The 12,720-nt window shown below is 44.1% G+C and overlaps 1 protein-coding gene across 1 annotated transcript in view; it reads right to left on the bottom strand.

Moving 5' to 3' along the window:
- Window positions 1-12,720, bottom strand: part of ABHD5 (abhydrolase domain containing 5, lysophosphatidic acid acyltransferase) — a 29,604-nt gene that overhangs the window by 4,952 nt on the left and 11,932 nt on the right. The window contains exons 2-4 of the mRNA XM_042956789.1: window positions 11,931-12,016; window positions 9,198-9,570; window positions 907-1,061 (exon numbers count right to left, since the gene is read on the bottom strand). Coding sequence (XP_042812723.1) covers window positions 907-1,061; window positions 9,198-9,570; window positions 11,931-12,016 — 614 coding nt within the window. The remainder of the gene's footprint in view (window positions 1-906; window positions 1,062-9,197; window positions 9,571-11,930; window positions 12,017-12,720) is intronic.

Below are 12,720 nucleotides of genomic sequence, written 5' to 3'. Positions count from 1 at the left end.
CATAGCAGCCAAACAACGTGAGGAAAAAAGGTCAGGAATCACAGCTGCAGGCCCCAAGGCCAACGTCAACGAGCCAGCTAGTACAACAAATTCGGACCACCTGCCTCCAGCCTGCTTGCTACGGGAACAACGAAAGGCCCTGTGGTTCAGACCACTTCGGTGTTCAGCTACTTGCGGCTACCAGCACTCCTCACGGATACAAGCGATGAGAGGGGAGCAGAGGTCCAGACCATCACCATCGGGTCAAAGAGGAAAGGCAATTAATTCCCTTGGCTTTGGGGTGGAGACAGAGGAGCTGAGGGTGGAATCAGCTCTAAATCAGAGACTAACCCCTGTATTTCAAAATATGACCAGAAACATAGATCACGAGTCCCCAGAACCTCGGGTGGAAAAGGGTGATTTTATCTTCTTAACACTCTGACATTATGGGGCAATTAGGGAATCTGGCCATACCCAGTTGCCCCATGGTCAATCAAGTCAGGCTTTGTGATCTGCCAGCTGCGTATTGCCAACTAGCCAAAGCCTCTCTAATATCCCCAACAGGTCAACAAGCTTCACTTCTTCTCCTCGTGCCCTGGGCTAGCTCACCTGCGGCATTTCCTGCCTTCTCAGTTCTGCTAATTACCTGTAATGTTTACAGTATGTTATATATATAAATCTATCTACCTACCTATCTATCTATAAATCTCCTCTTTCAGAAGATCCAGTTTCATTATCTTTATGAAAGGACTGGTACTTTTTAGAGAAGGAGGAAAAAAAGTAATTTAGTAAATTAGTAATTCAGAGGAGGAGAAAAAGATTCAGTCTGTTTTTAAGGTTCTGACCAACAGTGGCGATCAGTAAATACTCCTCTACTACCAATATATAAACACATAGCTTTCCTAAGATACGGATGTAAGTACTCACCAAAGGGGCCTGCAATCCTGAGGCCAGCCAAAGGGTTAAAGGGAGTCAGTGCTGCTCCCAAGGCTCTGATCCACACTGGGATTGGCCTGTCTTGATCGGCAAGGTCCGGCCGCTCAGGAAAACCCCAAGGCTCCACTAAAATGAGATGATTAACCCTGTAGGGAGGAAGAACAGAAACAATTTCATTTGGCAATCTCACCCCAGGACTCTAAAGAATTAACATAGTTTATAAAGCAAAGGTAGAATCAACCACCTCAAAAACTTTCATACTAAAGACAAGACTAATGGCTGACCAGTCACATCATGATCTTATTGCGTGTAAACTTTCAGATGTGATAGGAGCTGAGAGGTTTACGGGAGGAAGAGGGCTTCCTTTTTCCTGGAGGTAAACGTGGATAATAAAGGCTACAACAAGAGTAGCGTCACAACAGTGGCTGACACTGTAGAAATGACTGAAGATCAATATTACCCTCGTCAAATAGCTTCAGATACCAACAACAGCGATCTCCTGTGAAGCAGCCATTCTAAAAATTTAAGAGGCATTAATTAGCACTTAAGGTGGGTTCAAAAGGACTTTTAAATAAACTTTCCATAAACACAGACAATGGGCTGAAATTTCCCCTAGTCTGGTAAGCATGAGCACATCTGCCCTACCCATGAGATCACAATACACTGAGAACAGATTCTGTTCCTAACCCTTTCCTAATTTTCTTCTTTAATGACCAAAGACATAGAAAATTCTCAGCCCAATCTCACATAAAATCCTTTCCTATCACTAACAGCTCTAATTGTTCCATCTTATGAAACCTCCTCCTGACGAGGGAGGACCAGAATTACCAGCAGTACTCCCACGTGCCCGCATCCGGTGTCATAGGCCATAAAGATCCTGAACAGGGCACAAAGGTCCTCATGACTCACGTGATATTCAGCGATAACCAAAACAGCCAAAAAATGCCAGCAAAAACATCCCAAGGACAAATGGACAATGATTCCTACGTCCCTTCCCTAAGTCATGACTGAAACAGAAAGGTAAAGAAGCCAGAACATGGGCACAGATGGCTACTATTCCCAATGTAAAACGTTTTATTGTTTTTGCCACCACAGAGAAAGATGAGTTGATAAGGAGTCCTTTGCTTTGACTGCATTTTCTCAAATACAAAGCTTTAGAGGACGGACCCAGAGCACAGAGCTCCAAGGGCCCTTGAGAACACGCAGCCCAATGTTTCATCTCACAGATGAGAAGGAAACTGAGGTGCACTGTGTGACCTGCGCCGGGACATACGGCTACTTAATGCGGAAGCAGGGATAAACCCCCATTTCCCGATTGCAGTAAACTAAACCGTGCCAACAGGCCATAGAGCAGAAGGTTCTCTCTCTCCCCCAAGAACAGGCCAAGCAACATAAGATGACATATAAGTAAAGGTAAAGCTTAACTTGTATCAACTCTAGGCCAGTCCTAACCCTGAAATACCAGATTTCGAGCACTGAAAAGATTTGTAGAGTGTAGCTACCAATCTTGTGTGGAGATGTGTAATAAGTGAGATTTCCATATACTTCATGAGACTATTTTCTACTGGCGTATGGGAAGGGGATGAAAAGGAGTTTGTTTGCTTTTTTTTTAACAGCAGAGGCTAACTGATAATGGACTTCCTCCTAAATTCCTTATTACAGCCCACAGTGAGACCTGAGGGGCAGGGAGAGGCAGGCATGCCAGAGGTTTCAGTGGAATTAATGACACAGTCACCCAGTCGAAAGCAGCAGAGATTCCCATTAGGAAACAGCTCGTAGTATTCACTATGACTCGGCTCCTGAAGAGAAAAATGAACTCTTTGTTAACACATATTTTACCTTAAAAACTTTAAGGTAAATTAAACTTTGTTATGAATTTCTTTGGGGGTCCTGCCCCGTCTATTCTAGGCTCGTACTGATCTGCTGAGCCAAGAAGGGGGAGGACAAAGGAAACTGTGAGGGAGGTCAGGTCCGGTCTATCTCTAGCTAAGTGACTGCCTTGTTTCTGCCTTAGTTTTGGCTTGCCTGGTTTCATACAGATCTTCAAAACAGCATCCGTAGATAAAAATGCCAGTTTAACAAATTATGCAAAGTACACACACTAGAGAAGGCTAACTTTCTTTTTTTTTTGAAGGGAGTGAATTGACCCAACAATTGTTCAGTCTTGTGTCTTCAGCCTAGCATGGTGCTTAGCACACAGCAGACGCTCAGTAAACATCTGGAGTATTAGGTTGTTCCATGTTTCCACTCAGAAAGGAAAGCATGTAAGTATACAGAAATTTTACTAACTATACCCATAAAGTAAGCACAGCACTTAGTGCAAGTCTGGATTGTTTTGGTCACTATTATTTCTTATATTAGCCTTGCAGGCCACTACCCATTAGTGGGAGTCAGCCAGCTGGTCTTTTTAATTGCACGGTTTGGAACAGAAAAATATTTAACAAGTGTGAGTACCATTCCATGGAACTTTTATCTCAGACACACATACGATTCTTAGTGAGAGAGTATTGTCAAAAAAGCTTGAAAACAACTTTTTAAAAGCACTGCCAAAACGTCTAACCTGGAGTTACAGATCATCTGCCTCCACTCGATGTAAAATGCCTCAGAAAAGAACTTGCTTATTTCTGGTTAGAAGACTTCTAAATGAGACAGACCATCAGAGCACTTAGGTTGCGGCTGTTAATAAATGTCCAGGAAATGTTATCCAGTTATAGCAGCAAAACTGGGAAGGCTAGTAGAGAAGACTTTTTGTAGGGGGCGTGAGAAGACAGTGGCCAGAACCATGTGCGCAGTGAGGCACTGAACTTTGAGTCTTCAAGAAAGCCTGACCACAGGTTATTACAACCTCGCACCAGTCCGAGTTCCCAGGCTACCTTCTCACCAGCTCTGCTGGTGACAAGATTACCTCCCTTGCCTGACAGAAGTTATTGGGTTTAAATGTGTATCTAAACTTACAGTAATGTCGACCCAACCCTCTGATAGTCCACAGAGGACAGCCTGACGGGATTGCTGGTTCACATCCAGGATTAAGGAATGAGTCTGGCAAGATGGCATACGTGAGTCACGCTATCAGACTCCTTCGCCAAGAAAGAGAGACTGATTCAAACGACAGGAAAAGAACTGGCAGAGCAGGAAGGAGAGAAGAGCCTATCCGTTTCGAAACGCTTGAAGAGGCATTCTTCAAATCGGCCACCGGAGCAGGTCTCGAATTTGAAGATGGTGAGCACATTACAGCCCAAGGGCAGAGCAGGGGATGACCTCTGCTCCGACAGGCGGGGAGGAGGGAGTCTGAATGCCAACAAGGGTATTTTATATAAACCTGACTCTCATGGGCTTTAAGGTCAGCCACCAGCCAGAAATGATACAAGAAGACAATCAGGCCTAGAACCAAAGAGCACAAGGGAACCAAAGGACCTACTTACAGAAGAAGGAAAGGAGCAGGGAAAGCCAGAGGAAGAACCCTCGGCCCCAAGGCCAGCCCCAAGGCACTTCCCGCCGGCTCCCGCCTCTGAGGGACAAGGCAGCAGCTCCGAGAACAACGCACGAAAGACCCCCGACTTCAGGCCAAGCAGAGGAGCCTCTCTTCTCAAGTGGGGCTGGCAGGAAAATGCTCAGCCCGTCTCTGTACCGTCAGGAGACAGAGCCAGGCAAGGCTGCAGGTCAGAAGACCTGAAGGTCATTCCGTGCAGAAGAAAGGACCCGTCGTAACCTTTTCTACTGTATCTATTCTCTTGGCCAAACACTTCCTAAATCAGTAAGTTTCCACACGGGCCTTTTCCGTAGTTTATGACAAGGTGTTTATGGCGTAGTGCGCTTGGCTCACTCGACGCTCTCCCACGCCCACCTTACGGGGGATCACACAGCCTGAAGAGGAAGGTAGTGGGATGGCAGCCCGTGACGCCTCACACCGCGAGTGGACCTACTGTTTGCGACACAGCACATCAACCTACAAATGGAACGACGATGGCATCTCTCATACACATCGTGGTAAGCGAACCGAGATGAACGAAGCTCATTTGGGGGATGGGACATAGTGATTGTGCCCCCATTTAAAGAAACCTATACACCAGTTTGTAACCGCGCTGCTCACCAGCCACATGGCCTTTCCAGAAGGGCCCAAGCTGTCCACCTAGCAATTTCTTTCCCCACTGCCTAGAATGCTCTCCCCTTGAGACTCAACCTCAGCTTACACTGCACTTCTTCAGGTGTCATACTGGGCCAGGTTCTCCTCGAGAGCTCCCACGGACCTGCCCACCCCCTTCACACCCCTCAGCAGGTTAAGTTGTACCTCTTCTCCAGCACATCTTAAGCCTTCTAAAAACATACAGTCTCTCAACATTCGTTAGGGGCGCCTGGGTGGCTCAGTCGGCTAAGCATCCGACTTCAGCTCAGGTCGTGATCTCACGGTATTTGAGTTCAAGCCCCGCGTCAGGCTCTGTGCTGACGGCTCAGAGCCTGGAGCCTGCTTTAGTCTCCCTCTCTCTCTGCCCCTCGCCAGCTCATGCTCTGTCTCTCTCTTTCAAAAATAAACATAAAAAAACTTATATAAAAAACATTCTTTAAACACAACCAACCTGCTGGAATGTAATGTTAAAGTATTTCATTCATTACCAGTATTTCAATGGAGGAATCATCCAGGTGCTTTTCTACATAAAGCATCACAACCGCTGAACGCTCAGTTTTCAACCATTTTATTAAGAATTGGGAAAATACGTGACTGCCGCCACAAGTTAGGCCACAAAACAACTTTTATGGACAGAGACACTCTGCTGCTCATCGACATGAAGCATCTTATGTTGACTGAATGAAGCAAAAATTAGGGAAAGAAATGGATCGGGTTTTATCTGTTCTCTAGCAAAAGAACGCTTCCTAAACAAGTACATTAAACTAGTAAACTATGCACTTTCATTCTGTACCTCAAACTGCCCTATAAAAATAAAAAAGGAAGAATGGGGCTACCCATAAAAGATGAGAACAGAAATAGGTATGGACTGTTGTCTTTGGGTTTGTTCCTGCACGTGTAGAAAAAAATTGTTTTACTTCAGAAAGAAAAAGAAAGATTGTATTTGTTATACTGGAGGAAACAAAGAAAAAGGTAACTCTCTCAGAGTCCATTAGGAGAAAAAACAGAGACACAAGAAAAGATGCACAGTGAGTGAAGGAAATTATGTGCATCTCATCTGATCTCAACTAGATCATTTTTTCCTTCTTCTCAACCCCCTCCCTGCAAAATCTTCCTGAAAAGCAAAGATTTATATATTTTAATGTTTATTCATTTTTGAGAGACGGCGAGCGAAGAGAGAGAGAGAACATGAGAACACGGGGGAGGGGCCGAGAGAGAGGGGGACAGAATAGCCAGACGGGGCTGTGCGCGGACGGTAGTGAGCCAATATGGGGCTCAAATCATTGGCTCACATCGTGAGATCATGACTTGAGCCAAAGTTGGATGCTCAACCGACTGAGGCACCAGGGTGGCCCTCAAAGATTTAATCTCATGACAGCACAATAAAAAATGGTACCTGTGGGAAGGGCTATGTGTAGTGTAGAGGCAGGAATTATACAGGAAATGTCTGTACCTCCCTCTCAATGTGGTGGTAAACCTAAAACTGCTCTAAAAAAAAATGAAAATCTTTTCAAAGAGCTGGATCAAGTGAAAGCTGGGTAAGAGACATTGAGAGTAGGTAGTTCCATACTCAGTTAATACTGTTAAAAGATAAAGCAGGCATATTGAAAACGTCCAGAGTTTATTTGAGCAAAAATGTGAATGTGGCAGTGAGTGGTTAGATATGCTCCAGCAAAAGGAGCAGGGCAAAGACTTATGTAGAGAATGCGTGGAAGCTAAGAAATTATCTGACTGGCTGTAGGTTAAAACCAAGTTGGCTATTTGTGATTGGTTGTTTTTAGGCTTCAATTCCATAACCTTGAGGCAATTACAGGTTTGGATTGTAATCTGCTTACGTAGGCCACGAGAGCATCACAGCCACCTCAGTCTGACGGCCTCCTTGTTTCATGAACTTAACACTGGGCACCACCATGTGCCCAACCACAGTGGTCCGACTGAATGTCATGCATGATTTGGGATATCTGAAAATCCAGAGGACCTCACTATTTCGAAATTAACTTCTGTTTAATAATGTAAGTAATACAGGTAAGAATATAGGCTTGAATAGCCAACATGGTCTATAGACTTCTTCTCAAATACTGGGTAGCAATCGCTCGATTTAAACATGCTAATTATTTCAAGCATTCTCTTGGTGGTTCTCGGTCCCGACACATTTCTTTAGTTTTATTTCTAGCATTAGGCACAAGCATTCAAAACGCATTTTCTAAACTGCGGCCCACTGCAGGAACCACTGGCTTGCTTTCAGAGACTTGTGCTGCCCACCATGCCATTCAAAGTATGTTGCTGTTCTTTCTCTTTCATAGAAAGTTTGAAGGTGCTCATTCTTCACTGGGTGTTGCATGTAAGTGAAGAATCACTGAAGTCTATCCCTGAAACCAGTATTTCACTGTATGTTAACTAATTAAAATTTAAATAAATAAATAAACAAATAAAAACAAAGTGCTCATTCTCTTTTGAATCACTGATTTCTTCGGAGTACTTCGTAACTGCAAATGAAACTCTCACCAACTGACCTAAATGGTAAATAGCCATGAAGGGCCAGGATTCACGGCCAGGGTCTAGCCCACATAGTCCTGTATCACGGCGCCAAAGAATAAATACCACAAGAGAAACATAATAAACCCCTGATGAGAAACAAAGGAAGCCCAGCCCCGCTGCAAAGAGTCCCCTGTTATCTTACGCCTGAAAAGTATCCACTTCCTTCTCTTACTTTCCACTACGAGTAGGACACAGTAGAAGATAGTAAATTCCAAAAGCCAACTAGAAACAGAAAATGTGCTGGCTTTTTTTGGAAGAAGGGGTCTGTCATCTGACAAGACTACAACCGGCCAGCACACCCAGGACTACAAACTCTCCAAAGGGCAGAAAGTGTTAAAGCTGAAGTTGAGACAAAGAACGTGTACAGAAAAAGCCACTGTCTGAGGGAAGAAAACCTCAGGGACGCAGGGCTGCTGCCCGACGCTTCCAAGTGTCGACGGCACACCTGAGGTCACGTGACGGGGCGGCCTCACAGGTGCGTGCATGCCATCTGAAAACAAACGACCATCATCCGAGGTTTCCTTCACAGACCTCACTGTCAAAGTTGGCTGCAATTCTGGATTTAAAAATTAGTCCAATGAGAAAATGCACTGGCAACATAAGAATGTTGATTTTTTTTGTCTCTTTCCGAATGATAAGGAAAAAAAAAGCTTTTCTTCTATTTTCTCAGCACTCAAATGTGACCTTCACTCAGAGCTGAAACAAATAGGAAATAGCACAAGAAAATAAGGTAAACAAAGAAAGCAGAAGTACAAAGATTCTGAAGCAAAATTCAAGTCATTAATTCAAAATGACTCTGAAAAATGAATCTGTAACAATAAAGGTAGGGCACAGATAATAAAAACCCTGTCAGATACACTATGCAGATATATTTTCTGTAGTTTACAGGTGAGAAAACTGAAGCTTCCAGGCTGAAGGATTTGCTCTAAACCAAAAAATAACATTGGCCCCCAGGACTTCTAATTTCTCACCTTTGGGTTCCTGTTACACTTTATTATAACCTGAAAAAGGTTAGTAAAAGCCTGTTGGGCCCAGAGATCTAATGATAACAATAACAATAAACAATACCACTAAAAGAATTCTTTTTTTTTTTTAACGTTTATTTATTTATTTTTGAGAGAGAGAGAGAGAGAGACAGACAGACAGACAGACAGACAGACATCATGAGATCATGAGCAGGGGAGGGGCAGAGAGAGAGGGAAACAAAGAATCCCAAGCAGGCTCTGCACTACAGTGCACAGCCTGATGTGGGACTTTGAACTCACAAACCATGCAATCATGACCTGAGCCAAAATCAAGAGTTGGACACTTAACCAACTGAGCCACCCAGGCACCCCACCCCTGAAACAATTCTTACTTGTGGTTTAAATTGTAGACACTCTCAAGTTTGGCAAACAGAAAGTCCTTTCCTCAAGCCTTCTACCAATGTTCAGCAAGTGTAACAAGAAAACACTGACATCAATATTTCAGTCACTAAACTGGCCACTGGTTGTGCCTATTTGGTCTCAAGGATCCTGTAAGAGAATCTGTCTTGAAAGGCTCAAACACCAACAGCCACCAAAGACAGGCAGGCTAGCAGAGACCAGCAGCTGGCTGTCTCTCTTCTGTCACCATCACTTACCTTGAGGGGTACTTCAGAGAGTAAGCAGCAGCCAAGAACCCACCCAGGTTGTGTCCAAGCAAGATCATTTTGTCCAATCCCAGGGCACATCTCCACTCTTCAATGGATTCCACAAACTGATTCTCCACTTCTTCCGCATCACTGTCAAACCTGGGCCTGCTACTTCGTCCAAAGCCCAACAGGTCAAAGGCATAGATGGGTCTATCGTTGCAAAGATCTCCATAATTCAGTGCCCAGAGTCCAAGACCTCCTCCAAAACCATGGAGGAGGACAAGCGGAGTCTTGTTTGAAATATTGTGAGAGAACTTCAGCGTCCATATCTTATTCCCATTCGATATACAAACGGGTTCTTTCTTGTATGTGCAGGGGACACCTAATGAAAACATAAAAAAGAAATTCTGCTTAGTTTCCCTACTTCTCCTGAAAAGAGGAGTATTCTCAGGGCAATCAGAAATTAATAATCTTCTAGACTGGTATCAATTCATAGGATTTTAGCCTTTATTAGGTCATTCCAAAAAAAAAAAAAAAAAAGCACACATCTTCTTGAAGCAAGTAATTCTCATCTAAGTGGGAAGATCTATCCCAGGGAAGTCTCAAGTACCTGCCGCCGAGGTCTTTTGGCAAGTTGTGTTAGTTCTTTGGACTTCTTTTCACATCTACCAAATGAGGGTCTGAGGCTTCTAGAATTGGAGAGGAACTTAGTGCTCACGGACCCACTGTTTGGAGGTCTCTAACTGTGCAGACTATAGCAAAAGAATACCTTGAATTTGTCTAACACTGGAAGATTAATCACTGAAGATTGAAGTCAGACTCAAAAGGAACATTTTTCCCTAAAAAGTGACCAGGAATTTAGGGAAGGACTAACAGTATCTGTATTAAACACATAACCGGAATCTTAAGTCATTTCAAAGTTTAGTAGAAAAGAGGTGACAGGGTATGGCAGGAAGGCTTGGCACGAAGTTTTGGTTCAAGTCCAACAATAATGCAGAGAATCACAGTTTTGTAGATAAAAACTTTTACTTGCCTTCAGTGCTGTGGGACTCAACACTTTAAATCTCCCCCAAATTGACTAAAGACAAAACCAATTTGAAATTCCTTTATGTTAAATTATCACCTGAATTGTTGACACTTTAGATATACCACTTACTTGCCCGTATTCACCCGTAGTGGACAAACACCAGAGAACTGGGAGTTTCTGCCCTTTAACCAAACAAATAATCTCAGGTTTTGTACCACACAGTAGCAGTAAAGAGGAAACTCAGCATTCATTCAGAATAGTAATGGAGCCCAGGCCTCCAAATGGGGGGAAATGCCGTCGGTTTAGAAAAGGACACGATCCAGCATCGGTACCAAAGCAAAGCCCGGCAGCATTTTGAACACAGATGTCTGCGTATTCCCGTCAACACCAGCTGTAACCTCTACTGGGCAGCTCACCCCACTTGTTTTCACATCTGACACTGAACCAGGGCCCGATTCTCATTCCTTTTTGCACCCCCAGACTCTCTCGGTAGGGAATCAGTAGGGAGCCAGTAAGCACCACTGCCAGGAAGTATATACCCAGAGACACCAGGACTGCCCTGCCCCAACAGTGCAGGTTTGGGCAAATTTCAGCGCTCGTAAGAAATTTTAAAAACAGGTTTCCACACCACTGAAACGCAGAATTAAGGAATCCTACGAAACTAGCACCAGAAGGAACTCTAAGGATCATCCTGCCCCTTCATTTTACAGGTAGCAAATGGGAAACGGACGGTGGCTCATCCAAGGTCCTGACACCACCAGACTGCAGGTCTGGGCCTGGACCAGGTTACCTTGTTCCAGTCCAGTAAGTGCTTCACCACACAAGGCCATGTGTTCTGGAACACCTAGAGCATGTGATCAGGCACAGTCAGGATCTCTGGGGAGTCCCTGAGACCCTTCCAGGAGATCTAGGAGGTCAAAACTGTTTTCATGACAAAACTAATTTTTTACTCTCATTCTTTGATGGGTATGCAGTGGAGTTTCCAGCGATCACATGGATGTGATTACCAACAGTCTTAATGCAGAAGCAGATCCGACAATCCAGTTAACCTTATATTAAGCCAAACGTTAAAGAGATTTGCACACAATGCTACTTTTCTCGCTACATTTCTGCTTGGGAAGTAGTTATTTTTAGAAAACATGAATCTGTAATAGGTTTCTTACTATTACTTTAAAATGGATAAATTAACATATTTCAAATAATTCCATTTTAATTTCTAGTTGGTAAACATTGATAGCTATAACTGATAAACAAAGCTCCTTAAGGTCCTTACTAATTTAAGTCCTTTAATTAATTTAAGAGTATAGCGGGGGGGGCGCCTGGGTGACTCAGTTGGTTCAGCGTCCAACTTCGGTTCAGGTCATGATCTCACCATTCGTGGGTTCAAGCCCCACGTCGGGCTCTGTGCTGACAGCTCAGAGCCTGGAGCCTGCTTCGGATTCTGTGTCTCCCTCTCCCTCTGCCCCTCCCCTGCTTGCACGCTGTCTCTCTTAAAAATAAACATTAACAAATTATTTTTTCTTAAAGAGTATAATAGGGACCCAAGACCAAAAAGTTTGAGAACCCCTGCTTCCCAGCGTTTCTGCACTTGTTAAGAACATGGTAAAGGGAAAAACAGACCACACACAGAACCTTTTCTCCAGTTTCTGGGCAGTGTGACCTATGAGATCTAGTTCAGCAAATAGCTCAGTTAACTTACAGGAAGAAAACCTTACATTTTAAAATTTTCTCTTCAGCTTCTTTAAGGTGTGATGTAGATGTAGGGCACCAGGTGGGAAGCCAACCAGTTAGCCATCCTGACCTAGAGCATCAAAAACAAAATACAAAGAGAGATGTTAATGCCCTTCTCAACTCCCAGCTGTCACATCTAAAGAAAAGCAGAACAGGAAACTCATCGTCCATACGACGGTGAAGCTGTCTACCTGTGGCACAACCCACCTAATACATACAAAGCATTGTGGTAAAGTACTGGGCGGCAGACATTCAACTTCAGCCTGTGAACCTACAGGTAGACATGGCTGGTTAACTGTCGATGAAAAAGCTTCAGGCTCCAATAAACAGCAGATGAAAAGAATGACCCAGGTATCTGGCAGGGGGGACAGAAGCAAGCCTGAGGCGACCAGTAAGGCAAGGCGTGGGGACGCGAGAAAAGACAGGCTTTGCTAGTAGCTAACGAAGGAGAGGACGAACCTTTAACTCCCGGCCTGGCAGCAGCAGACCACAAGCTCATCCTAACAATCTGGGAAAACACAAAGCGTCAGCAGTTCTGTGACAGTCAGTGAGAGCTAGCTCCTGACCAGGAACATCCAAAGTGAAGAGCTTCCCGATTAAAGAGAAAATGAGTCCGAGAAGGAAGAAAGACAAACCACTGCAGCTTCCAGATGAGAGGTATGGGCCTAAACCAAGGCTATGGCACCAAGAAGATGAGGCCAAGGAATATTTAAAAATAAAACAGGCTGAAGGATACAAACTAGAAGATACAACTAGAAGAGGCCTAAGTTCCGG

This window comes from Panthera tigris, chromosome C2 (genome assembly GCF_018350195.1).
Source record: "Panthera tigris isolate Pti1 chromosome C2, P.tigris_Pti1_mat1.1, whole genome shotgun sequence".
Lineage (NCBI taxonomy): Eukaryota > Metazoa > Chordata > Mammalia > Carnivora > Felidae > Panthera > Panthera tigris.
This window is presented reverse-complemented; position numbering and strand designations above follow the sequence as displayed.